Source organism: Adiantum capillus-veneris, chromosome 13 (genome assembly GCF_014529385.1).
Source record: "Adiantum capillus-veneris isolate H3 chromosome 13, ASM1452938v2, whole genome shotgun sequence".
Classification (NCBI taxonomy): domain Eukaryota; kingdom Viridiplantae; phylum Streptophyta; class Polypodiopsida; order Polypodiales; family Pteridaceae; genus Adiantum; species Adiantum capillus-veneris.
Window position 1 is genome coordinate 10,619,377 of NC_140943.1, and position 26,749 is coordinate 10,646,125.

Consider the following 26,749-nt stretch of genomic DNA (forward strand, 5'->3'; position numbering starts at 1 on the left):
ATTTAAGGAATGTCCATGAAGTTAGAAGCTTCTTGGGACTGTGCTCGTACTACAGGCGGTTCATACGAAAGTTTGCAGAGGTTGCTTCCCCTTTGCATACCTTGACACAGAAAGGAGTACCTTTCTCGTGGGGACCCACAGAGGTGACTGCCTTTCAGACACTGAAAGAGAAATTGACTACGGGACCTATTTTGACTTTGCTGGACTTGCAAAAGTCATTTGAAGTATATTGTGATGCTTGTGGTTGTAGTCTGGGTGCGGTCTTGATGCAAGAAGGCCATGTCATAGCTTACGAGAGCCGTTTGTTCTCTAGGCCGGAGATGACAGCACAGATTTATGAGAAAGAGCTTTTGGTGGTTATCCATGCTCTTACTCAATGGCGGCATTACCTACTCGGAGCAGATTTCATTGTCTTTACAGACCATCAGAGTTGGCGCTACTTCTTGTCACAGAAGCAGCTTTCGGAAAAGCAGATGCGGTGGGCGAACATCTTGTCACAGTTTCACTTCCAGATTGTCCATGTGCAGGGACAGAAGAATGTGGTGGCAGATGCTTTGTCTCGGAAACCGTTGGTTCTGGCTGTTTCCGCAATACATCATAGGAGCTTCGAGGATATGGTCGATCAGTATGCCACAAATACAGATTTTGCTGATATTTTCACACGGATACTGGATGGGGAGACAGTAGCTGGATACTCCCTTCGGGAAGGCTACTTGATGAAAAAGACTATGTTGTGCGTTACACAACCATTGAGGGATAAGGTTATGATTGAATGCCACTGTCCACCTTTTACGGGTCACCGCGGCATTGCTACCACCATGAAGGGGGTAGAGAGATACTTCTTTGGGCCGAGACTCAAAAAGGATGTGGAAGAGTTTATGTGCAGTTGCTTGGTATCCTAGAAGGTCAAGTTTGATAGGCATAAGGCACAGGGATTGTTACAGCCTTTACCCATACCCACCCACCCCTGGGAAAGTATTGCAATGGATTTCATTTTTGATCTCCCAAGAAAACAGAATGATCACGATGATTTTCCGATTACATGGCACGTCTGAGACGATTGTCTCCGACAGAGACCCCAGATTTATGAGTTTGTTTTGGAAGGCAATTTGGGAGAACATTGGCACGCGGTTGCAGTTCTCGTCATCGTTCCACTTGCAAACTGACGGGCAATTTGAGATTGCCAATTCAATGATTTTAGATTTATTGAAGTCTTGTATCTCGGATCAGAAGACTCAATGGAAAAAGAACTTACCTTTGGTGGAATTTGCCTATAATAACACGATACACTCTTCGATGGGGAAGACTCCATGTGAGATTGTTGAAAGTGCTGCGAAGGTTCCATCCTTCCTGAGCACGAAAGATTAGATATTGGAAGCGGATGAATATTCGCAAGATTTGGATACGGCTTTTACCAAGGTTCGTGAGACTTTGCACAAGTCTCAAGAACGACAGAAAAAGGCAGCGGATCGCCATCGTCGCGACTTGAAACTGAAGGAGGATGATTGGGTGCTCTTACTTTTGAGAAGGCACGCCTAAGAAAGAAAAAGGGAAAGGAGAGGCTTTTTCCAAAGCTTAGTATGTGATACTACGGACCTTTCCAGATTACTGAAAAGATAAATGATGTCTCCTTCCGATTGAAACTGCCAAATACTTGGAGGATTCACAATGCATTGCATGTGAGTCTCTTGAACCCTGTTAAGGGTGATGTGCTTGATGATGGGGAGCCTGATGAGCAACCCGCAGTGGAAGAAAACGAGGAGATCCTTGTTCCTGAACCGATTTTGGCACATAATGATACGAAGAAAGTTAAAGTCCAAAGGCGGTTCTTGGTTTAGTTCAAGAACTTTCCTGCATTTGATGCGAAGTGGATGGAGGAGGAGGACCTAGCAGATACTCCTCGGATTGTGAAACTTTACCTCGACGTTTTGGTTTAGCATAGTCTACTCCAAACGGAACCCAGAAACTCAGCTTGGCTGAAGATCTGGTGCAGTGGGATGCACAAGAGGGGAGTTACTCCGCTCCTTTGTCAACAGATGCCTCGATTTTGATACTAAAGTCACTAATGTCTCTTTGAGCTTCAGGGATACTGAGAGCTGACGGTATTCTGCTGGATGACTTTATGAAATGGAATTCCTGATAATGATACTGATTTGTTCTTGACTTCTTTTGAGTGCAGGAACTGATAGCCGAAATGACTGCAGCATTTTGGTCTGATTGATCTCGAATAGACATGGTTGCAATAGGGGTTAGTCAATCGGACATCGATAAGGTCCCAATTGGACCTAGATGTGATTGCTAGCTACATTGCCGATAAATCATGGTCTAAGATCCGAATGAATGTTGAATGTCATGTGATGTCATGTGATGTCTGGTGATGTCCTGTGATGTCGTGTGATGTGAATGTCGATTTTGTACATGTGCTAGATATGTGTTCCTAGTACGTAGGTACTAACAGTCAGTGTCTGCTAAGACACTGACATTTTGTACATGTGCTAGATATGTGTTCCTAGTACGTAGGTACTAACAGTCAGTGTCTGCTAAGACGGTTTATGGCTTTTGTCGGTTTTGCAGGCGTAATCACGGTCGATTACAATGCTTTCAAGAGGGGGATATGTCACAAAGTGATGACGTGGCGGACAGCAGAAACCCTAAAATTCTTGCAAACCCTAATTTTCGAAAATCGCGGAGGCCAAAAAAAATAAAAAATAAAAAATGAAATGATGAGCGACGCGAATTTTGCTTTTTTAATATAAAAAAAGAAAAGACTCTCTAAAGAGAGAGAGAGGACTACTGCTTTTGATTTTAAAAGCTTTTGGGGCTCTGCTTTTGGGCATCCCTTGTAACCTTTAAATTAGTGGTGAGGGCCTCACTTCTCAGAGCATCTGGACGTAGAGTCTGAGAGTGAAACCCTAACCGCTCTCTTGTACTTTGATGATTGATTAATACAAAAAGAAATACCGAAAGGGGCGCCAGTCTTTGGGGCCAATATCTCTAGGCACGGAACTCCGCCGGGCCAGTGCAAATCTATTGTAATCTGTGAATTGTTTTGAAGTGGTTATTTGGTGTTGTCGCGGTTGGTTATTGACTTGGAGCGTCCAAGTCTGTTACAGCCCCTCAGTTGATCATCATAGCAAAGGTGGCAGTCCTTATGGATGGAGATGTATGGAGAAGCCCTTGGTGTCTATGATTTCTCGGATGACTAGGGCCAAGGCCTTAGTACCACATGACATTGTTAGGGCGGAGCTCGTTGCTCCTCCATTGGTAGTGGAGGCACTCACTCGATCAATTTCATTTATGCATAGCACTTGGGCTCTCCCTAGAAACAGATATGCTCGATTAGCACTAGAGTCTTCGCGACAACTGGCATTGTAGGGAGATAGATCATGTTGGTATGCAGAGATTGCATCTTGGTTTCAGTTACATGGCTTTAGTATGGACCGGCTACCCCCATTTCAATACTCTTTGGATGCACCCTCCATATCCCTCACTAGGGCAGAGATTACCAGGCTCATCAGACAAGACTTGATTCAGTTGGATACAAAGAGGACATGGATACAACCTATACATGAGCTAGGTACGAAGATGACTTTCTATAGAGAGCATCTTCTCCAACTCACGGAAGATAGTTTTGTGATCAGACCAGGATACATGGATACTCATCTATCCCACGAGATACGATGTGCTATTGGTTCAAATACGCACATCCTCACATCAACTAGAGATCAAGACAAGCAGATTTACAGGAGTACCCGCTGAGTCCAGGATTTGTCAGGTGTGCCAAATAGACCGAGAGACAAAGCTACATTACATATGTCACTCCCCAGTATACTATGAGATACGAGGCCGCTTTCACTGTCTATTCAAAGAGGGTTTTGGGCCACTTTCTAGAGTCATGAGATACCAGGATCAGAGATGCCTCGGATTATACTTACTAGAGATTCGCAAACACAGAGAGGACCTCTTGAAGAGGGGCGCAATGAGAGAATCCAGCGACAGCGAAAGATTACAGGTTTCTTTCAGTCACAGTTAGAGGAGTTCGAGCAGCCCCCACAACATAACAACACCAGAGACACCAGAGGCATACTGCTTAATCAGTGATAGAGTTGGGGCGGTCCCGTCGCCCACGGATGAGGGGGCCCTTTCGATATCGACGCAGATTGCGAACAGAGGATCCATACCATACTAGCGCGACATAGGAGCCGTCCCGGATATTGATGTATATGTATATGATGCCTCGATTGTCAGAGAGCTCCATTGTATCAACTCACCCTTTGTATTTCCTATTCCCTTTGTATCAGCTTTCACCCCACCCCTACCCACTATTTTATTTTCTTTTCAATTCTTTGTACTTTTTGTACCCAGACCTGGTATTAGATTCACCACATGTAACCTTTTGGTCTCATAGGTCATTTTGGCCTTTTGAAGACGTTAATACTACATTTCATTTCTTTATTTCATCCTAACACTCATAGCCATTATTGAAGAGGGCAGATCACATGGGAGACGGATCTATTGTAGCTTTGTGGACTTCCGAAAAGCATTTGACACGATAGCCAGCACTAGATTGATGCGCAGACTACAAGAGATGGGAGTACCCACAGAGCTGATTTGGGGGATCATGGCATTATACAGGTCAGTTGTGGGGCATGGCATTATACACGTCAACAGTGGGAGATGTACGCACTTCAGAGGGGCTATCTACATTAGTTCACTCTACTATCGGAGTGAAGCAGGACTACCCGCTCTCTCTTACTCTATTTGGTATGTATGTGGATGAGATTTCTGACTATATTGAGGGAGATGGTGATAGAGGTGCACAACTGGCAGGGACATTCCACTATTGGTATATGCTGAATTGTGTTGATCTCCGACTCTGTAGAGGGGATGCAACGTCACGTGGATGTTTTGCATACGTTTGCCTATGAAAGTGGTTTGTTAGTCAACCTTGGTAAAACCAAGGTTATGATGTTTAATACCACCCCACAGTGGATCAAGAGGTCAGCACCCTCATTCACATACGGCCAGGAGACACTGGAGTATACAGATGCTTACACTTACCTTGGGGTGGCCTTTAGTGGACCAGCAATTTCATTGAGGAGAGCAGTAGAGACTAGACTGACCAGAGCCTATGCAACATTGGGTAGATTGGAGAGGATGTGTTCACAGGTTCAGTTTTAGGAGCCTCAAACGAAGCTCTGGCTCTTTGACACTTTGGTGGCTTCTCCATTGCTCTATGGAGCTGAGATATGGGGACCTTCATTGGACCATCATGGGAAGTCGGGTCACACTGATGGATGGGAGGACACGGAGAAGCCTCTAGTCTCTATGATCTTCGGCTTAGTAGAGCCAAGGCTTCAATACCACGAAGTGGTTGAGGCTCTCACCAGATCGGTCTCCTTTATACACCCCTTGTGGGACCATCCCAGAGATGGATATGCCCGCCTAGCACTTGAGTTCTCCCGACAGTTAGCCATGCAAGGAGATACAGCATGTTGGTATGGGGAGATGACATCATGGTCTCAGGCACATGGGTTGAACATGGACAGATTGCATGATCCACCCTCTCTGACTATTACACGGTCCAAGATCACCAGGCTCATCCGCAAGGACTTGACTCAGCTAGACACCAGGAGGACATGGATACAGCCGTCACAGGAGCTGGGTACGAAGATGGCTTTCTATAGAGAGCATCTTCTCCAGCTTACAGAGGATGGCTTGTGACGAGACCCAAATACATGGACACCCACTTGTCTCATGAAATACGATGTGCTATGGGCCAGATACGCACATCTTCACACGAGCTTCGGGTCGAGACTGGGAGATCCAACGGAGTACAAGCAGAGGCGAGGACATGCCCCCTGTGTCACCTGGAGCCTGAGACAGATTTTCACTACACATGCCACTACCCAGTCTACTATGGAATACGAGGCCGCTTCCACTGCCTGTTCAGAGAGGGCTTTGGACCACTCACTAGAGTCATGGGATACGAGGACGAGAAATGCCTGGGATTGTTTTTGCTCAAGCTGCGCAGACACAGAGAGAGCTTGATGAGAGGAGAGGCTAGCCAGTCTTAGAGACGGATCACAAACTTCTCTAGAGCAGACATTGGACATCTGGAGGAGCTACTACCATAGCAGAGCCCACGTTCTCCTCGCACCAAAGGCACGTTGATCGACCAAGCGATCGAGCTAGGGAGATCCAGACACCCACGACTGCGGAGGACTACACAGCATTGACGAAGGTTGCATCAAAGGATTTGGATCACTTTGGCCGGACATGCACGACACTCGGTCAAACTACTGACCATGGAGGAGATTGATGAGATCCGCCAGCGATCGATGTTGAATCTCCTGTGATTTAGCTCTTTCTGAGGATACACCCACACTGTGTTGTCTTAGCCTCCCACTCACTTCACCCCCTACTCATATCCTACACAAGCCCAGCTAGTGTAGCGCGGATAACGTGTCGTGCTCTCTACAGTGGGTGGTCCTCAGTGCAATGTGCGTGACAATCTCACTCAAACGGACTGAATCTCTCTCAAACAGATGAACAGAAAGGACACAATAGACGTCAACAGAACTCTCAAAGACACAACAGCAGACCAGACATATGACTCGACTATCTCAAAGACTGATAGAGACTCTGGCGTGGCAGCACACTCAGCTCCAACCCAGGACTCTCAGGTACAATGGGGGTGTCGGGGCTCAGATGTGTCGGAATGGTGCAGACGTGCTCTGTGTAAAGACCCACTCTAGGCGACTACTACGTACAAGATACCACCACTGCCCAGAACGACTACTCATACGTCCTATCATCAAGAGCCACCAACGGCTCATAAAGAACATCATCTAAGTCTATCCCCACTGGGTGGCGGTGGTGACCTCAGACCTGGCCACGATGTCCACTAGACCAGCCTGCCACGTGTATAGACCAGCTTGCCACGTGTCTGCCCAAGTGTGAACCGACCATACCAAAGGCCAACTGTAAACTACTGTCCCAAAGCCCAACTGTAAACTACTGTCATATGAAAGTGAAAGTGACACTGTAGCAGGCTACAGGTTGCCCGCCACAAGTCCGCTGCCCGTCTCGAAAAGCGGAACTGATGAACTGAAATAACGGCGCTCTACTGTTGGTGGTCGGATGATGGAGGAGGAGGTGGAGGAGGCTGATAGTAAGTTGGGTAAGGAGATGGAGGCCAAGTGTATGGTGAGGGGTAGTGGCCATGAGGAGGGTACATCGGGTATGGAGGAGCAGGCTGCGTCATGTTTTGCGGTTGAGTAGGTGGAGCTGGTGGAAACCCAGGAAACGACTGCGCAGGCTGCGAGGGTGGAACAGGTTGTTGGAATCCCGGGAAGCCGTAGAAGTGCTGAGGATAGGATGGAGACTGGGAGGGGGAGGCCATAGAGGGACCCTGAAATTGTGATGAGACCGATCCTGTTTGTTTAGACTCCATTCCGGTAGGATTTGCTTTCTTTGCTGTTTGAGAATCCCCTGAATGTGCTTTGGACACGTCCGTCTGTGTCGGTACTTGTGGTGCCATAGCAGGAACTTGCTGAGAAACCGGGGTTGTAGTTGTAGATGTAGCTGGAACTGCCTGTGAAATGGCTACAGCTTGGTATTTTGCACAAGAAGGACAGTGTATGTACCACTGGAGAGAGATCCTGAACTGTTGCGGTCATATCATTTGCCTCTTTTAACTGTTTTTGCTGAGTGTGGACAATATGTTTGAGGTCCACTACCTGTTGAGTTAAGATTCTTATACGATCTTGAGCTGTAGCAATGAAATTGTCCCTATCCATCGCTCGTTGAAGATGCGTTTGCACTTCCCTTGTCATACCGTCGTAGCAAGAGCGATGCATACCGTTGGTACCTTGCAATGAGAGGGCTGCATTGATAATCGTGGAAATGGCTCTTCTGTCTTCCTCTAAAAGTCTGTCAGCTTGAGGCGCAAAAGTCTCATACATGTTATGCTTGTCAGATGTAGGCGCCCCAGAGCTAGATGCCCCTGCAGTATCCTTCAGTGCCCCAGCAGTAAGAGTAGTATGTAGTGCTGGCGAGACAACTGGAGGTTGTGTTTTAGTGACTGCAACACTACTCACAAGAGGTGGTGTGAAAGTGGAGGTGGCCACAGAAGTAGACATACGCACTGCTGGTGTTGTAGTCTGGACGTCCGATATTTTGACCTGCGATTCTGAGAAAGGTAGTGTTGCCAGCTGCTCAGATGAATCTTTATGTACCTTTGCCCTCTTGCGCAAGATGCCTTTTCCTTTTGCCATTTTGGAACGTTCTTGCTCTTTCGGATATCTTGAAGGGTGAGAACTGCTTTTGCATCCGTCTTTTGCTGCATAATCTGTACCACCCAAGACATAATAGGCGCTGCATAGCAATTGAACTTTTCCGCTTTGCCTTTACGTTGAGTCCGAAAACGCTTTGCCCTGTCCTGTAGCGCTTTAAACAGCAAATTGTAAAATGGGTATGGTAGGCAGTGGTAGAGACAAAAAAGAGCATCGCATATTGCTGGAGAACCTGGAGAAGATGGAACCCCTGATCTTTCAAGTGCTCGCAGTAAAAAATAATATTGTAACACTGAATACAGTTGCTGACTCCTGTGATAGTCTGGATGTGAGTCCAGCAAAAGTTCCTGACAAGCATTTGCCGTTTCTTTTGGTGAAAGATTCGAGAAGGTTTTTGTTGCAGGCAGAGGTGTCAGCACAGTCAATATTCCCATAGTCTGTCCGATATCCTCTGCTGTGAGTGCGGAATCATTCAACTTTGGAAAAGTTAGCAAGAGGAAACATAGCTTGGCAGTAGAGATATTGGCAGACAAATGGGTCTGAGCCAAATTTTGGAGACCCAAGTGTATCAGTTGTTGTTGAGAGAACACCTCCTTGAGTGCTGGATTCGGAGCCTGTAGATGATATATCATAATTAAAGGTACCTTAGAGATTGCACCAGACGGGCGAGGCACCTGGAGAGTAGTGACCCTGTCAGCAGTGGCTGACTGTGGTGAATCTTCCTCTGAAGATTCTTCTGAAATCTGCTCTGAACTAGGAGTATAGTCTGATTTACTGTCAGAACTATCCCCAGATGCAGAGGACTCTTCCTCCGATTGCAGATGCTTTTCCCTGTTTCGAGTACGAACCATCTTACTAGACTGTGCGTGGGCTTCCAGTGAGAAATTTGAGTAAGCAGTGTTGAGGAGCTCAGGAGGAACGGAGGACCTTGCCGCTGAGCTGGGAATTGTGAAGACTCTGCGCGCTTCTGATAAGAAGAAGTAAGATTGAATGACCTTTAAATTTAAGCTAAAGTAGCTTTTCAGTATTTTTTAAAAGCTGCTTTTTTAGGTTTTTTGTTGCTTTTGCGCAAGGCCAGGGCTAGGGCGAGGAAAAAAGCGGCCCGGGCATGGGCTAGGGCGATGGAAAAGGGAAGGCGAGGGCGAGGAGCGAAGACAGGGCAGGGGCTAGGACGAGGGAAAAGGGAAGGGCGAGGGGAAAGGGCAAGGCCAGGGCTAGGGCGAGGAAAAAAGCATGGGCTAGGGCGATGGAAAAGTGATGGAAAAGGGAAGGGCGAGGGCGAGGAGCGAAGACATGGCAGGAAAAAGCGGCCCAGGCATGGGCCAGGGCGATGGAAAAGGGAAGGGCGAGGGCGAGGGCGAGGAGCAAAGACAGGTAAGGGGCTAGGGCGAGGGAAAAGGGCGAGGGGGTGGGAGGGTTAGGGCGAGGGCGAGGGTGAGAGGTTGAGGGGCAAGGGCGAGGGGCGAGAGGTTGAGGAGTGGGAGGGGTAGGGCGAGGGCGAGGAGGTGAGGGGCGAGGGCGAGGGGATGGGCTAGGGCTAGGGCGAGGGCGAGACAACGAGGGGGGCGAGGGCGAGGGGGTGGGCTAGGCGTAGGGCGAGGGCGAGAAAATAAGAGGGCGAGGGCGAGGGCGAGGGGGTGGGCTAGGGCTAGGGCGAGGGGGTGGGCTAGGCGTAGGGCGAGGGCGAGAAAATAAGGGGGCGAGGGCGAGGGGGTGGGCTAGGGCTAGGGCGAGGGCGAGAGAGTGAGGGGATGGGAGAGGCCGGGGGTGGGAGGGTTAGGACCAGGGCGAGCGGAAAAGGGGTAGGGCGTGGGAGAGAGGGTGAGGGGGAAAGGGCTAGGGTTAGGGGCGAGGGGCTTGCAATTCTGCATAAATTCAGGGCTTACCCACTAAGCTCAACTAAGCTCCGCTGCAGAAATAGTGGAGTTTATTATTAGTAGCAAACTGAGCACCACCAAAGGCGCCTTGACTTGGCAACTGCCCCCACACACCTTATTTATGGAGGGGATGTGAAAGTTAGGCGAGGGAGAGGGAAAGGGGAAAGGGAAGGATTAGGGTAGAGGCTATGATCTAGGGAGGCTAGGGGAGTTGGTTCAGAGAAGAGACAAGGTGAGGGAAGAAAAAAAACAGTTATTCCTAACGCATCGAAACTATCCCAGAGACCTTAAAGATATAGCTAGACCAAAAGAATAACAAGCATTGATAATAACGAGTTATCAGAAAGAATCAGCAATTCCAGAGATAAAACGCAGATAAAACGCAAAGTATCATCCTACATAAATACCCCACTCAAGGCATTTATAGCTTTATGCATCTCCAAGAACTGAGTTTGACTTGAGAGTAAAATCTGAGAAAAGGAACTTATTCAGATTGGCGAGATTAGGTTATGTCCAAGAAAGACAAAGATTGACGACAGAGAGAGTGAAGGATAGAGTTGATCAAGTTCAGAATCAAACCTATGAGCTTAACATAGTCTGCAAAGGAGAGCTGCCAAAGGAGAGGGTCTAAGAGAGATAAGATAAATCAGAACAGTAAGATGGGAAAGATAGTGATTCCGAAGTTATTTAAAGGGTCAAGAGTCTGCAAAGCTCAACACTTGCTTTGATTGTCGTGCGGTTAGACCCTTGAGCGTCTTCTCAAGCATGATAGCATTTGATCCGAGATCCATTGACCAAAGGCAGAGAAACTCCTTCGAGAGTGGCTAATTGTACAGCGCCGTGGGGTAGAATCTCCATCACCTTATATGGTCCTTGCCATGCTGGGACCAACCTCTTTGCTTTTTTCAGAAACTTGGCCTGATAAAGTAGCACCAGTGCTCCTTGTTTTATTTGCGGCTTCCTGAGATGGCGATCATGCCAAGCTTTACGACGGAGTTGCTCTGCTTCTAGAGCCAGTGAAGCCAAACCTCGGCTTTCCTCCAAAAGGAAAAGACGAGAGACTGATGCCGACCCCAAATTTCCATTGGCACGAAGACTCCCCACTCGCGGGGATCCTGAGTTGAATTCGAAAGGTGCTATCGCTTCCAAACCGAAAGCCAATTGAAATGGGGTGTGATTGGTTGTGGCTTTGAAAGAAGTTCGATATGCCCAAAGTGTACCGTGGATAGCTTGAGCCCAAGTCGATGGATGAAGATGACATGCTTTCCGCAGGAGTGTTATCAAAACCTTATTAGTGCTCTCTGCCTGCCCGTTTGCTCTAGGGTAATAGGAACAAGATTTTCTGTGAAAAATCTTGTAGTTGGCCAGCAAGGTAGAAATTGTTTCATTCACAAAGTGACTACCTCTGTCACTGGTGATTTCCAAGGGACATCCAAACTTGCAAAAAATATTTTCATAGAGAAACTTGGCTACTGTAGTGCCAGTGCAGTCCGTTGTTGCAAGTACCTCTGCCCACTTTGTTGCGTAGTCGGTAGCCACCAAGAGATACTTCCGATTGCCGGGTTGGGCAGAGGGAGTAATTGGGCCTACAAAATCTATGCCCCATCTCTCAAAAGGGTTGCCATGCCATAGAGACCTGTAGAGGACGGTTTGACTGTTTGCTTGGTTTAGGGCCACAGCGCTGACATACATCACATACCTTTACATAGGCAATTGCATCGCGGAAAATATAGGGCCACCACAAGCCACACTGGAGAATCTTTTGTGCAGCAATATGGCCAGGGTAATGGCCACCAGTGGGACCACTATGGGCATCCTCTAAAATATACTCGACTTCGTGAGGGGAGACACACCGCCTCAGAACACCATCTTGCCCTGATTTGTATAGCTGGCCCCCAATGAGAGTGAAAGGCCTAGACTTCAGCAACAGGCGTCTCTTCTGTAGGGGAGAAGCATTCTCTGGGTAGAGGCCACTAGAAAGCAGATGCAAAACATCTCCGTACCATTCCGGTGTGGTATCCACCTTAAAGAGACTGCTATCAGGAAAGTCGTTAGCAACCCCTGTTGCTTCTTCACCAGTGTGAACGCGAGAAAGGTGGTCGGCGAGGACATGATGTTTGTCGGGCCAGAGTACCACTTCGAAATCGAACTCTTGAAATAAGAGTAGCCATCGCCATACTCTACCTGCAACCTGCGGCTTGTTGAGCAGATATCTGAGGGCATGGTGATCAGTAATAACTGTGAAGTGGACCCCTAATAAGTAGTGCCGAAATTTTTGCAGAGTATACACAATGGCTAAACCTTCCCTTTCTGTGGTGCTATAGTTACACTCTGCCTTGGTGAGTAGGCGACTTGCATAGTGAACAGGGCGATCCAGGTTATACTCCTTACTAGGCTGAGTCAGCACCGCACCCACAGCCAATTGACTGTGCATTTGTATGCACATGAAAGGTGAGAGACCAATCGGGAGCTACTAAGATAGGCGCTTCAGTGAGGCGTTTTTTAAGGTATGCAAAAGCTTCGGCCTCAGGTGTTGACCATTGAAAGGGAACAGCAGCACTGGTTAGGCGGGTCAGGGGTTGAGCCACCTATGCATACATGCGTATAAACCTGCGATGATACCCTATGTGGCCTACAAAGCTCTGTACCCCTTTTGGGTTAATGGGAGGTGGTAACTTTAAGATTGCCACAATCTTCTCTGGGTCAGGCGCTAAACCTTTAGCAGACACCACATGGCCTAGAAGTGTGCCTTCAGTAACCAAAAAATGACATTTGTTAGGATTTAGCTTTAGGCGTGCCTCTCTGCACCTGAGGAAGACAGCAGAGAGCTGAGCGAGGTGTTCCTCTAGGTTTCTCACTGGGGTTGAACATTGAGCACCTGAGAAGGTCGAAAAATCGTCCATAAAGATCGAAGATGATCCGTAAGCAGAGGACAAAAGATGAGATATACCGCCCTATTGAAAGAAGGTGGGGCATTTTTCAACCCAAAGGACATTCGAGTGTATATAAAAATACCCCAGGGAGTCACAAAGGCCGTTTTTAGCTGATCACCTGGATGGATGCCCAACTGATTGTATCCACTAAACCCATCCATGAAACTATACAATACATGCCCTGCTACATCTTCGAGCACACGCTCAGTGAAAGGTGTTGGGAAACCATCTGGGATGGTTACCTTATTTAGAGCACGGTAATCAACGCACACATGGATTTTGTTGGATTGCTTCGTAGGCGCTATCACCATGGGTGATAACCACTCAGAGTGCTCCACAGGTACTATGATCCCTGCCTCTTGCATTTTTTCTAACTCTGCCTTGACCGCCTCAGCATACTTCGGGTTGAGCTTGTAAGCTCGGCCTTATACAGGCTTAGCCCCTTCAACCAGAGGTATAGTGTGGACACCCAATTCTGGTGGAATCCCCTCTAAATCCTTGTAGGACCAAGCAAAAACATCTTTAAAAGAGTGAATGAAAGAGACGACCTGATTGAGTAATGCGGGATGCTCCCATAACCAAGCTACTAACAGTACGTGCTGAGGGTTGTCAGGATCTCCCAAGTTGACTTCTCTGACCGGGTCTGGGGTTGTAGCTGGAGAGGGTGCTTCTGAAGATGAGAGGTGAGCTACCTCTTGGAGCTTCAAGACATCATGAGTAGGGGTTTGATCAATTGGAAACTCTGCATACTCTTCTTGTAACCATCCCTGTGGGAGCTCCTCGAAGGGCAAATCTTCAGATGCAGACAACTTGACAGAGTGCTTTTGAAGGGGGTTCAACTTGGGAGATGCTCCAGGAAGGAGGAAATCTTTGGCTAGTGCATGCAGAGGAGATTTCTTCCCCCTTCGGTGATGTGTTATAGGTTCCCCAAGACCGAGGGCTTCCATCGGCGGGTCATTCGACGCATGAGAATGTGGGGCTGACACACTTTCTTCTTCGACTGTTGTACTGTCTGCTGTAGGACTTTGGACATCAGTGTCCTCTTGAGGATTTTGAAGAGAGAGTGTTACTGGCGGCACAGGTAAGTTTTGAGTAGAGACCATGTAGCATGGCATCGAAGTGGTAGCTTCCAACCACTGTAGCATGTCCTCGTCAGACCCGTCAGGTGGGATGGGCTGCTCAGGGTCAGGGTTGGACTGTACTGTCAATGAGCTGTGCTGAGCCACTGGATCCATCCCTCCTTCAAGCCGGATTGGTTGCATTTGGGAGCTGGGAGTGTATATCCACATGGCGTCGTTTTCCCAATCATGAAGTGCTTTAGTATGCCGCAACCATGGTCTACCAATCAGCAAGGGAAATCCTCCCTCCACCTGAGGAAGACTGACCACCACAAAATCCAAGCTAAAAGTGAAGTCTTGTACCTTCAAAGGCACCTTCTCTACTATGCCCACAGGATAGACTGTCCTCTGGTCTGCCAATGTAACAGTGAACGGAGCAAGGCGAGTAGGCTGCAGACCTAAGGCTGACATGGTAAATTCAAGCATTAGATTGATTCTAGACCCACCATCCACTATGACGCTTGAGAATGACTGCCCTAGAATAGATACAGTAAGACGTGGACTTTTATAGTCGGTGAGGGGAGCAGCTGGATATGAAATCATGTAGGATTCAAGGGGTTGCACAGGTAGGTGCCCGCCACTAGGCCCTGTACCAAGGTACAAAGATTGAATTATTGAGAGTGTGTCACTTCTAAGAGTCGCATCTTGCCGAAGCATCTCATAAAGAGATACTTGCTGAAAGGTGTTCTTCAAGATTGCTTCCGCAGTGGGCCTATCTTCTACAACCTGGGCCTCCTCAGAAACTTTGACCTATTGCAAATCAGCTACTGCTGCCAGGAAGGCTCCATCAATGTCCGAAAGCATAGAGATTGGCCTATTCTTTGCACCATTTACGGGTGCGCCATTTTGAACAGGTTGCTGAAGTGTTGGACCGGATGGTCCAGTTGGCAAACTTAAACCCAGGGCTGCTCTTTGTGCTCGAGTGAGCACCCCAGTAGGCTCTGCTGCTCGTTGTGGCTGAACTGTATGTGTAGCAGGTGCTAGCTGAGGGGTGGTGTTCACTGTGATTAGATTGATTTTCGGGAATGTAAACTCTTGTTGATTTTGATTTGGGCCTGAAGAAGAGGATGCCCTTTGTTTGGGACAATCTTTACTGTAGTGGTCCTCGGACTCCGGACAATGTCTGCACAGAGGAGACCCTTCAGGTAAAGGACACTTACTTTGGTAATGCCCATATTCACCGCATCTATAGCATAGGATTGGCCGATTTGACGGACGAAACGGGGGACGAGGTGGTCGCTGCTCTTGTTGTTGCATGGTGCTGGAGGCTGAGCTCAGTGTAGAAACTTTGGGGAACTGAGGGAGTACTGGTATGATAGAAACTGTGGGGTGCAAAGTTGTTGTGCATACCTTGCTGCATAGGGGGTGTTGTCAGCAGAGGAGCCAACGGGTTTTGATGGGCGTAGGGTGAGACCATGTTGGATGCAGGTGCTAGCCCTTGTTGGAGAGAAGGACCTAGATTTTGTTGTATTTTCCGCAATCCTTTGATATAGTAACAATCCTTATCTTCGTGCCCAGATTTTTCGCAGAAGTGGCACTAAGCCCGAAGGGGACAGTCCTGTGGAGGATGTCCAGGAGAGCGACAAGAGCTGCACCATACCATAGCTTTGGTCTCTTGCTGAGACCAAAGCTCTTCTAGTTCTCGTTTGATTTGATCGAAAGCCTCTAGGTGCGATGGTTTCTCTTGTCTCAGAGAGATTGATTTCTCTTCTTGGAGGGCTCGTTGTATTTTGAGGGCTTCGAGTTCCCTGCGCAAAGAAGTCAAAGGATCAGCGGGACTTCCTTCGGAGAACACAGAGGGAGTATCTATGTGAGGAGAGTTGTTGAACAGCTTCCTAGCCCCCTCTATTCTAGTAGCAGCTGCGATGAATTCCTCCAGAGTGGCGTCGGGTCGGAGGCTCTCCCGGAGTTTTTGCTGAGAGGTTTTTGGAAGCGCCTTCTCCACCCACTTCTTAACCATGAATTCACCGGGTTGCTGGGGAAGCTTGGCAACCAAAGACTTGGTTTTGGTCATAAGCTCCGCAAAAGTCTCCTCTGGCTGGAGCACCATGTTGGCCAACTCATCCAACACTTTCTCTTGGTAGTCGCCAGGCCTGAAAGCTGCACAGAACTGTTGTCTTAAGTCTGCCCAAGTTGCAAAATGATTCTCTGCAAACTGGCTGTACCATTTGTCTGCTAAGCCGTCCAAGGTGGAAGGAAAAAGTACCAGATAAGCATCTTCCCTGTTAAGACCACGTCCTCTACAGAGAGATACGAACCTCCGTGCATGGTCATCCGCATCTTCCGAGGAGAGTCCTTTGAAGGTGGGGAACTTGATGTTTACCTTGGCCAACACGCTAGCCAACGCCTCCATGGCCCCTTGTTGCAACAGAATAGGAGAGAGCTTTACTGGAGAAGGTGATCTGGACAATGTAGAACCTGATGAAGGAATGGGGAATGAAGGAATGGGGGATGGCATATATGGAGGTAAGGTTGATGAGGTTAATGGACTTCTACTAGATACCACCGGGCGTCTTCTGTTATAGTGCTTCAGAGGGCTCAGTAGTGCGCTTTGACGCTCAACTGACCACCTTGTATGTGTCATGCAGTGAACAGTGATGAGCAGTGAAGAGCACAGGTCTAACACAGAACAGGTGAGGATATGACTAGACCACCTGGTCCAGGACCAGTGACTAGACCACCTAGATGGCAGGACGAGGAGGGCTGGACCAGGGCGAGGACTAGACCAGGATCCAAGACCAAGGATCAGGGCGAACCAGTTGCAAACTATCTACACACCGTAATGCACACTAGTGTAAGCAAGTGTGCAGAGTCAGTAACAACGATTAGCTTCACGATTCTATCCCCACCAAAGTGAGACTTCCTTTGAGGTCCCACCGTGATCGCCAAAATGAGAGCACCTGTAGCGCGGATAACGTGTCGTGCTCTCTACAGTGGGTGGTCCTCAGTGCAATGTGCGTGACAATCTCACTCAAATGGACTGAATCTCCCTCAAACAGATGAACAGAAAGGACACAATAGACGTCAACAGAACTCTCAAAGACACAACAGCAGACCAGACATATGACTCGACTATCTCAAAGACTGATACAGACTCTGGCGTGGCAGCACACTCAGCTCCAGCCTAGGACTCTCAGGTACAATGGGGGTGTCGAGGCTCAGATGTGCCGGAATGGTGCAGACGTGCTGTGTGTAAAGACCCACTCTAGGCGACTACTACGTACAAGATACCACCACTGCCCAGAACGACTACTCATATGTCCCATCATCAAGAGCCACCAACGGCTCATAAAGAACATCATCTAAGTCTATCCCCACTGGGTGGCGGTGGTGACCTGGCCACGATGTCCACTAGACCAGCCTGCCACGTGTCTGCCCAAGTGTGAACCGACCAGACCAAAGGCCAACTGACCAAAGCCCAACTGTAAACTACTGTCATATGAAAGTGAAAGTGACACTGTAGCAGGCTACAGCTAGCTGCTTAGCTCACATCTAGCAGCTTAGGATTCTATAGTATTTTTATTTTGTTACTCAGAACATCTAGCAGCTTAGGATTCTATAGTATTTTTATTTTGTTACTCAGAATTTATGTCAAATCCACCACATTGTAACGAGCTAGCTCCTCGAGCTGTAGGCGCAACGAAGTGAAACTTCAGTTGAGGTCTCACTAGGCGTGCCAAAAATGAGAGCACCTGTAGCGGGAATAATGTGTCGTGCTCTCTACTGTGGGTGCTCCTCAGTGCAATGTGCGTGAAATCTCACTCCAATAGAATGAATACACTGTAGACTATGAACAATATAGCAAACAAGCGACTCAACAGTAGAACCTGAACAGCATGGGACTCGACTAACTCAGATGAAAGCACACTCTACTCCAAGCCTAGAACTCACGGGTACAATGGGGGTGTCAAGGCTCAATATGTGCAGGGAGGGTGCAGTGTGTGATGTAGACGACACGACGCTAGACTCAAGAATCATAAATTATCTAGAATAGTGTATCCATAGTAACATGGAACGGCGGGTCGGGGACGGGGACGGGGACGGGGACGGGGACAAGATGGCAAAAGTTAGGGAACGAGGACGGGGTCGGAACGGCAAAAAAAAACCAGAGTTTTTTTCGCATTTTTTGACTTACACACATGCCACACACATAGAGCATAACTTTGACCACAAATTTACCCTAAATAGACATCGAGAAATGAGGACCCAAAGGGTGGATTTCATAGCCATGTAGCCTGAGCCATGTAGCAGGCTACAGTGTCACATTCACAAGAAATGAGGACCCAAAGGGTGGATTTCATAGCCATGTAGCAGGCTACAGTGTCACATTCACAAGACACATAGTTAGTACAGTTGTTCTGGTCTCGTTCACACTGGACGGACTCTCTGGGCTCGGCAGTGACACGTGGCAGGATACGGACGGTGGTCCACTCAATTGGGGATAGACTTAGATGGCTGACATTTATGAGCCGTTGGTGGCTCTTTATGGTTTTGTACATATGAGGAGTAGCTATGGGGTTGTGATTATCATCTTCTAGATATATGGTCATGGTCGTTTGAGTAGCGAGTCTATACACACAGCACGTCTTCACCATCCCTGCACATCTAAGCCTCGACACCCCCATTGTACCTGTGAGTCGTGGGCTGGAGCTGAGTGTGCTGCCACGCCAAAGTCTGTATCGGTTCTTTGAGATAGTCGAGTCGTATGTTCTGGTCTGCTGTTGTGTCTCTGTGAGCTCAGTTGTTATCTATTGTTTCCTTTGTTTTCAGTCTGTTTAGAGTGAGATTGTCACGCACATTGCACTGAGGAGCACCCACTGTAGAGAGCACGACACACTATCCGTGCTACAAGCCATTGGGGTGCTTCAAAGTTCAAAAATATGGCTGTTGGAGAGGAATTGGCAATTAGAAATGATCAGTTTCTCAAATTTTAAAAAAAGTTGACTGTTTGTGATCGTCGTTCCCTGCCGTCCCTGTGGGACATTTTGACTGCGTTCCCACCTGGCAAGCAGTTTTTCGTCCGTCCCACCCGTCCCCGTCCCGGAATCAGGCATCCCCCGTCTCTAGGCTCCGTCCCCTATTACTATGAGTGTATCAGACTCAAGCAAATGTGAGCATATATACAACCCAAAAGGGCAACCAATGGATAGCTCAAATATCTCTGACTGTCCAACTGCACCTATCCCCAAAATGTGGCGGAGAAGAACTGGCCATGGTGTCCTCTAAACCACCACTCCTGCCACGTGTCAAGTCCATCGAGTGTGAGCCCACGACCAACTGTAAGTGTCTTGTCTTTCTGTTGGCGCCCCTTTCAGTATTTCTTTATATTGCATCAACACAGTACAAGCCGGTACTCGAGACTCTGCACCTTCTCTAGGAAGCATGCCAGAGAATGAGCCCTTAGCACATATTTAAAGGCCCTTGGCCTATGAAAAGCAGTTTACATGAAAAGCCTTCAAACTCAAAAGCTTCTGGTCCAAAAGCAATGCCAAAAAGCTGCCAGAAAAAATCACGGAATTCCGTACAACTGCCAGTGCAAAACGCGGAAATCTGTACGGCCTACCATGTCAGCACTGTCAGCGTGATTTTCGGAAACTGCCACGTCATCAGTTGCGGCTCCTGCTTTATTTTAATTCTTTGTGTCACTTGGGGCCCCATCGGACGGGGTCCCCATAAGTTGGTAGGACTTCTTCTTCTGTTACTTGTTCTTCTTAGGGTTTAGGCCCCTCGGCTGCAAGTTGGCTCCATTCTTCAGGGCTTTGACACGTCAACAGTTTGTGACAGGAATCCTGTTATGAGTAAAGAGAGAAAATAACTCAGCTTTAACTGCCAGTATTGAACTTCGATACCTTCACACATACTCTGAACAAGTGTAGAGTGACTTGGAGGACAAGTACGTTGGGACTCCCTTACGGTTCTTTATGGAGCCAAGATATCCCATTGGAGCATCACAAGGTCTGAGCCCCCACACAACATTGTGGAGATTTGACAATACTACAAAGATTACCCAGAAGTCCGCTTGTCACTGGAATATTATATTGAGCAAATGAAGTAGTAATTGAAGGTTAGCAAGGGCATAGACATGTTTTCTACTTGAGTTTATACCAGTTCCTGGGAAAATGTACAAGCAAAGTCTAGTAGTTGTCTAGCAGGAATCTTGTGGTTTTCAACTTCAAGCATGCTTCTTCATGAACTTGCTTCGTAAACATTCATTCTTGTATGCTGTTTGAAAAAAACTGCCTCCTGTAAATATTTGTTGGCTTGATATTGTTTATACAAACTTTGACAGGTTGGTTATATTGTTGGACTTGGGGATAGGCATGCCATGAATATTTTGCTGGATCAAGAAAGTGCCGAAGTTGTGCATATTGATCTTGGTGTTGCCTTCGAGCAGGGAAAAATGCTTAAAATGCCAGAAAGGGTGCGTATGAAAATTATTTATGCGTCTAGTGTAGGCAAGCACAGAAGCCTTGCAGAAGCTGCTTGCACTCTAAATTAATATATTTTTCAAAATAAATGACCATTGATAGATTTGTTGTCCATGATGAACAGGTCCCATTCAGGCTGACTCGAGACATAGTGGATGGAATGGGTGTGACTGGAATTGAAGGTGTTTTTCGGAGATGTTGCGAGAAAACCCTATTGGTCATGCGAGCCAACAAGGATGCATTGTTAACCATCATTGAAGTACTTTATTAAAAGAACTTCAAACAGTTGCTGCTCCTTTGTTCATGTTGCTTTTCAATTTTTCCCTCATAGATTATGCATATTCTTTTCTCAGGTTTTTATTCATGATCCACTCTACAAATGGGCACTTTCTCCCCTGAAGGCTCTTCAAAGGCAACAGGTGAACGCCTTTGTCTATTTTGCTCTTTTTGTCTTTTGGTATTTTCTTGTTCAGTCTTTCCATCTTTCATAGCTATATTTGATCGACGGCTGCATTTAACCCAGTTAAAGAGAGAACTTTTGTTTCATCATCTTTAGAATAACCTTACCTTATTATATATCAAACCATGTTGAAGCGCCAGAGTACAAAAGTCAAGAGAGACGATACAGTTTGTGGCAGGTTTTCTATCAAGAGAGACCATCAGAATCTTTTGGTTGGCTGTTTCTCATGGTAATGGCTTATAAGCTAAAAAGAAAGAAAACACTTAAGAGGAAGGAGAGATGCTTAACAAGATTAGATCTACCATGCCACTTTAAGGATCATGCAAGAGCTTGTCATGTTAGGCTGCCCTACTGTTCCACTAACCTCCAGTTTATCAAAATGCGCCAATCTTGGATCGATGAGAATTTTTTTTAAGCCTGAATAACACAAGGTTTAATTTGTTTGTGTGTGTCTAAAGTCTAAAGTAAAGTTTCTGTTTATTCCTTGTTTGTAGCACCAATGGGGGGACCTATCGCCAAAGGATAATCTTGTGTTTTTCTTTTGAGTGCTTGATTTGAAAAATTTCAAAACCCAACTATTCCAGATGAGGAAGAGTTTTTTTTCCAGGATACGATTGACCTGGATGAATTTAAAGAGGAGATTGCTGACTTGGAAAGCTCCGGAGAAAATAAGGATGCTGCCCGAGCGCTGATGCGAGTGAAACAGAAGCTGGATGGATATGAAGGTGGAGATATGAGGAGTGTTGAGGGCCAGGTAAGGGCAATGCATGGCACTTACTCAACGTACTTTCTGTTCATGGGATTGTGAACTTCATAGATTTTGACTGGCAGGTGCAGCAATTGATTCAGGATGCACAAGATCCAGATAAGTTGTGCCAGATGTATCCAGGATGGGGCGCTTGGTTGTGAAAAAACGGGATGTGATCTTATCTACCTCTAGGAGAGCGTGGCCCTTGATGAGGCTGGAAAGCTCAGTGAGCCAAATGCGCCACGTGGTGGGGTATGATTAAAGCAAAATCTTTGAGGCATATTTGGATCAAAAGAAAAAATTTCAACGACAAACAGCTAGTCGGCAATGAATGGCTCTCTTGTTTATCTGTACAGGTTGAGAATAGGTCGTGCAACCAAACCCTCACTTGACTGTGGATGCCTTGAAAGATATATGTGAAGCAAGAAGTGTCAGATTTGTTTGGTTGTGGAAAAGGGGATGTGATTGTCTTTCCCTCCCAAACAAGCAGCGGGTGGGATTTATCTACCTGCAGGGGAGTGTGGCCACTAATTAGGCTGGATTCAGACTCCACAGGAAGCCAAGGACCCGTGCTGAGCTGGCAGAAGGTTGCCTGAGCATTGTCCTGGCTTTAAAAAGTCGCTCTCTCTGAACCAAAGTAAAACTCATGGCTGCTGCTGCAGGTTGAACCATCGATACCATCCTGAGAATTCAAAACCATTCAGGAGATGATCTTGCTGGGATGAGAAAGAGAGAGTATATTGCACACCTACTTTGCCAAGATCTCTCATATGCAGTCTATGTCCTGAATGCAGCCTTACTGTCTTATGTTGACAGAAACACATCCCAAGATAGGCAGCAGCTGAGAACCACAGAAGCTGATTGTGACCCATCTTTCTGTTTCTCCTTGAGCTTTCATGACATGAGCTTTTGGACGCTCATGTCTAGCATTGACTTCAATTCCCAACCTTGTTTAAAGTTACCTTGTCGACTCTTTGTAAGATTCTTTGCCAAGCCAGCCCTATATTGACAACTTCGTAAAAGTGGGTCACTTGAAAATAAAGGCATGATCTCTCCCATGGCTTTATTAAATCAAGCTGACTCAGGCTCTGCTTTCCGTTCCACAAGTTTCCCATGTACATTAAATTTACGAAGTGAAAAAATGCTCCACTGTTGGCTCTATGGCTTTTTTTCTTTGTAATCTCATGAATGTAAAGCTCTTCATATTGCAGCATCATGTTTTCCTCCTTTTTGAGCCCAAAAAAGTTAATGCCTTCACAATGTGGCAATATTGCCAACAATTTTCCATTTCAGGGACATGCACGACAAGTTTTTAAGCTGCTATACGAGTGTTCCAATCAGGCCACAGGCGATCAAAGACCATCAAACTGGGTGTTTAGAGCAGACAGATTGAGACGGGATATAGAGAGGACTCTGGATTGAACCCCCTTTTCCCCATGGGCCAAAGATGGCACAATACCAGGGTCAAGACGCCCACATGCACTCAAGAGGAGACCCAGGCACCTGCACCACAGACGAATCAGAGCTGACATTGAGCAAGATCGTAATCACGTAGGGATACAAGAAATGAAATGTTATATTAACGTCTTCAAAAGGCCACAATGACCTATGAGACCTGAAAGTTACAAAGTGGTGGATCTGATACAAAGTCAGAGTAACAAAATAACCTAACAACAATACAAAACAAAGATATATACTATGGGGTCCTAAGTTGGTCGATGTAAGCCAGGCAAAAAACTAAGCAGAATAATGGGCGGCTTGTTGGGATAGCTGAATCACAAGAGATCTAGCATCGGTCGTTGGCGAATCTCATCAATTTCCTCCGTGGTTAGTAGTCTGACCGGGCGTCTTGTATGCCTGGCCAGCGTGCTCCGAATTTTCTGTCGTAGCCTTCGTCGATGCCGTGTAGTTCTTCGCAGTCGCGGGCACCTGGATTTCCCCAGTTCAATTGCTCGGTCAATCAGTGTGCCTCTGGTGTGAGACGGGGGGGAGTTCTGTTGTGGGAGTGGCTCTTGCGGCTGTCCCGTGTCTGCTCTGAAGAAGTCTGTGATCCGTCTTTGAGACTGGCTAGCCTCGCCATTCATCAGGCTATCTCTGTGTCTGCGCAGCTCGAGCAAGAACAAACCCAGGCATCTCTGATCTTCGTATCCCATGACTCTTGAGAGTGGTCCAAAACCCTCTCTGAACAAGCAATGGAAGCGGCCTCGTATCTCGTAGTAGACGGGGCAGCGGCATGTATAGTGTAGCTCTGTCTCAGGTTCCATGTTACACAAGGGGCATGTCCTATCCTCTGTTGGTACTCCGTTGTATCTCCCAGTCTCAATCTGCAACTGGTGAGAAGATGTGCGTAACTGGCCAATAGCACATCGTATCCCATGAGACAAGTGGGTATCCATGTATTTGGGTCTCGCCACAAAACCATCTTCCGTAAGTTGGATGAGGTGGTCTCTGTAGAAAGCCATCTTCGTGCCCAATTCCTGTGCTGGTTGTATACACGTCCTCCTGGTGTCTAGCTGGGTCAGGTCTTGGCGGATGAGCTTGGTAATCTCTTGGCGGATGAGCTTGGTGATCTCTGACTGTGTAAGAGTGAGAGATGGTGCATCCAATGAGTACTGGAAAGGTGGCAGCCTGTCTATGCTGAACCCATGTGCCTGAAACCATGATGTCATCTCCCCATACCAGCATGTTGTATCTCCTTGTATGGCTAGCTGTCGAGAGGATTCAAGTGCTATGCGAGCATATCTGTCTCCAGGAAGTGCCCATGTGCGGTTTATGAAGGAGACTGATCTGGTGAGCGCCTCCACCACAAGTGGGGGGCCCGCTAGCTCTGCTCGGATAATGGCCCGTGGTACTGACGCCTTGGCTCTAATGAGCCACGAGATCATAGAGACGAGAGGTTTCTCCATGTTCCCCCATCCGCCTGAGCGACCCGGCCTCCCGTGGTGATCCAGTGAAGGTCCCCATATCTCGGTTCCATAGAGCAATGCTGAAGCCACCAAGGTGTCAAAGAGCCAGAGCTTCGTCCGGAGCTCCTGAAATTGAACCTGCGAACACATCCTCTCCAATCTACCCAATGCTGCGTGGGCTCTAGTAAGTCTGGTCTCTGCTGCTCTTCTGAGTGAGAATGCAGGTCCGCTAAAAACCACTCCAAGGTAAGTGCAAGCGTCTATGTACTCCATAGTCTCCTGGCCGTATGTGAATGTAGGTGTTGACCTCCTGATCCACTGTGGGGTGGTATTAAACACCATAACCTTGGTTTTACCCAGGTTGACAGACAAACCACTTTCGTGGGCAAACGTATGCAAAGCATCCAATTGACATTGCATTCCTTCTGGGGATTCGGAGATCAACACTATGTCATCAGCATATAGCAAAAGTGGAATCCATGTCCCTGCCAACTGAGCACCTTTATCCCCATCGTTGTCAATGTAGTCAGAGACCTCATCCACATACATACCGAAAAGAGTAGGAGAGAGCGGGCAGCCCTACTTCACCCCAATAGTGGAGTAAACCGGTGTAGAAAGTCCCTCCGGGGTACGTACATGCCCTACTACTGATCTGTACAATGCCATGATCCCCCAAATGAGTTATGTGGGTACTCCCATTTCCTGTAGTCTGCGCATCAGTCTAGCTCTGGGTACCGTGTCGAAAGCTTTGAGGAAGTCCACAAAGATACAATAGATCAGTCTCCCATGAGATCTGCCTTCTTCGATGATGGCCCTGAGTGTTAGGATATGGTCAAGAGTAGAGAAGCCTCTCCTGAATCCTGCCTGCCCAGTTGCACGTATCCCTTCCCTCTCTGCCCATCTACTCAGCTGTTGCTCCAGAATGGATGCATACAACCGTGCCAGTGTGTGCCCAATCATAATAGTGCGGTAATTCCCAGGCTCCATGGGGTCTCCTGATTTGAAGATAGGTACGATCGTAGATAGGCTCCAAGAGTCTGGTAGGCCCTCACACATGGCCCGGTTAAACATAACTGCTAGAAGCTCTGCTAGTAGGTCTTTGGCATGCGTGAAATGCTCAGCGACTAGGCCATCATGATCATATGCTCTCCCAGTCTTCATCCTGTCAATGGCTTTCTTCACCATCTCAGCGGTGAAAAAGACACATGCGTGTGGGCATGGATCGAGGGGGTTGGGGAGGGCCAGCTGCTCGAGTACTATGTACAAAGATGATGCGTACTGCCCCCAGGTCTCTGTGGAGGAAATAGCAGGGGGGGGGGGGGGGGGGGGGGGGGGGGGGGGGGACTGCTCATGAAAGAGCCGCCACGCCTCACGCGAGTCCTGACTAAAGAATAGCTGATATAGACCTTGCTCGAGTCGAGCCAAAAAAACCCTCTTCTTCCGCCGCACCAGGCGTAGGAAGTCAATCTATGACCAATAGATAGGTTGAAAAGGGGGGGGGGGGGGGGGGGGGATAGATAGGTTGAAAAATTAAGGGCGCGATAGACAAAGGGAGCGGGGGGGGGGGGGGGGGGGGGAGCGCGATAGAGAGGGGGAGCGGGGCGGGCAGCGAGAGAGAGAGAGGGAGTGAGGGAGCGGCAGTGCAGGGCAGGGGGTGCGGGTGCACAGGGGCAGCAGGTGCGAGGCGAGCAAGGGAGCGGGAGCGCAGGGCAGGGCAGGGGGTGCGGGTGGGCAGGGGCAGCGGGAGCAACCGGAGCGCGCGCAGCAGCAGCAGCAGCAGAGAGAGAGAGAGAGAGAGAGAGAGAGAGAGCCGCCATTGAAAGGGCTTTCTTCCCAATAAAGAGGAAAAGATTTGGCTTATATGATGCTCCAAGTGTATGCTAGCTTTCTCCACCCTTTTTTTCAAACACACAGGGATTCTAGCAAGCCAGGTCAACCGTAACATCCAATCTTGTAATAAGTGACATTTACTCTTCCTTTAC

General features: G+C 47.8%; 1 protein-coding gene across 9 annotated transcripts in view; it reads left to right on the top strand.

Moving 5' to 3' along the window:
* The window catches only part of ATM (Serine/Threonine-kinase ATM-like protein), a 289,283-nt gene extending 266,261 nt beyond the window's left edge, over nt 1–23,022 (top strand). For 6 of the 9 annotated variants that reach the window (XM_086526401.1, XM_086526403.1, XM_086526406.1 and 3 more), the window contains exons 75-80: nt 20,515–20,646; nt 20,778–20,912; nt 21,007–21,072; nt 21,721–21,867; nt 21,945–22,113; nt 22,218–23,022. In XM_086526401.1, the coding sequence (XP_086382527.1) occupies nt 20,515–20,646; nt 20,778–20,912; nt 21,007–21,072; nt 21,721–21,867; nt 21,945–22,022 (558 nt within the window). In that variant the 3' untranslated portion in view covers nt 22,023–22,113; nt 22,218–23,022. Of the gene's footprint in view, nt 1–20,514; nt 20,647–20,777; nt 20,913–21,006; nt 21,073–21,720; nt 21,868–21,944 lie in introns of those variants that run through there. The other 3 variants (XM_086526402.1, XM_086526409.1, XM_086526408.1) reach the window with 3 other exon arrangements.
* Nucleotides 23,023–26,749: the final 3,727 nt, after the last annotated feature.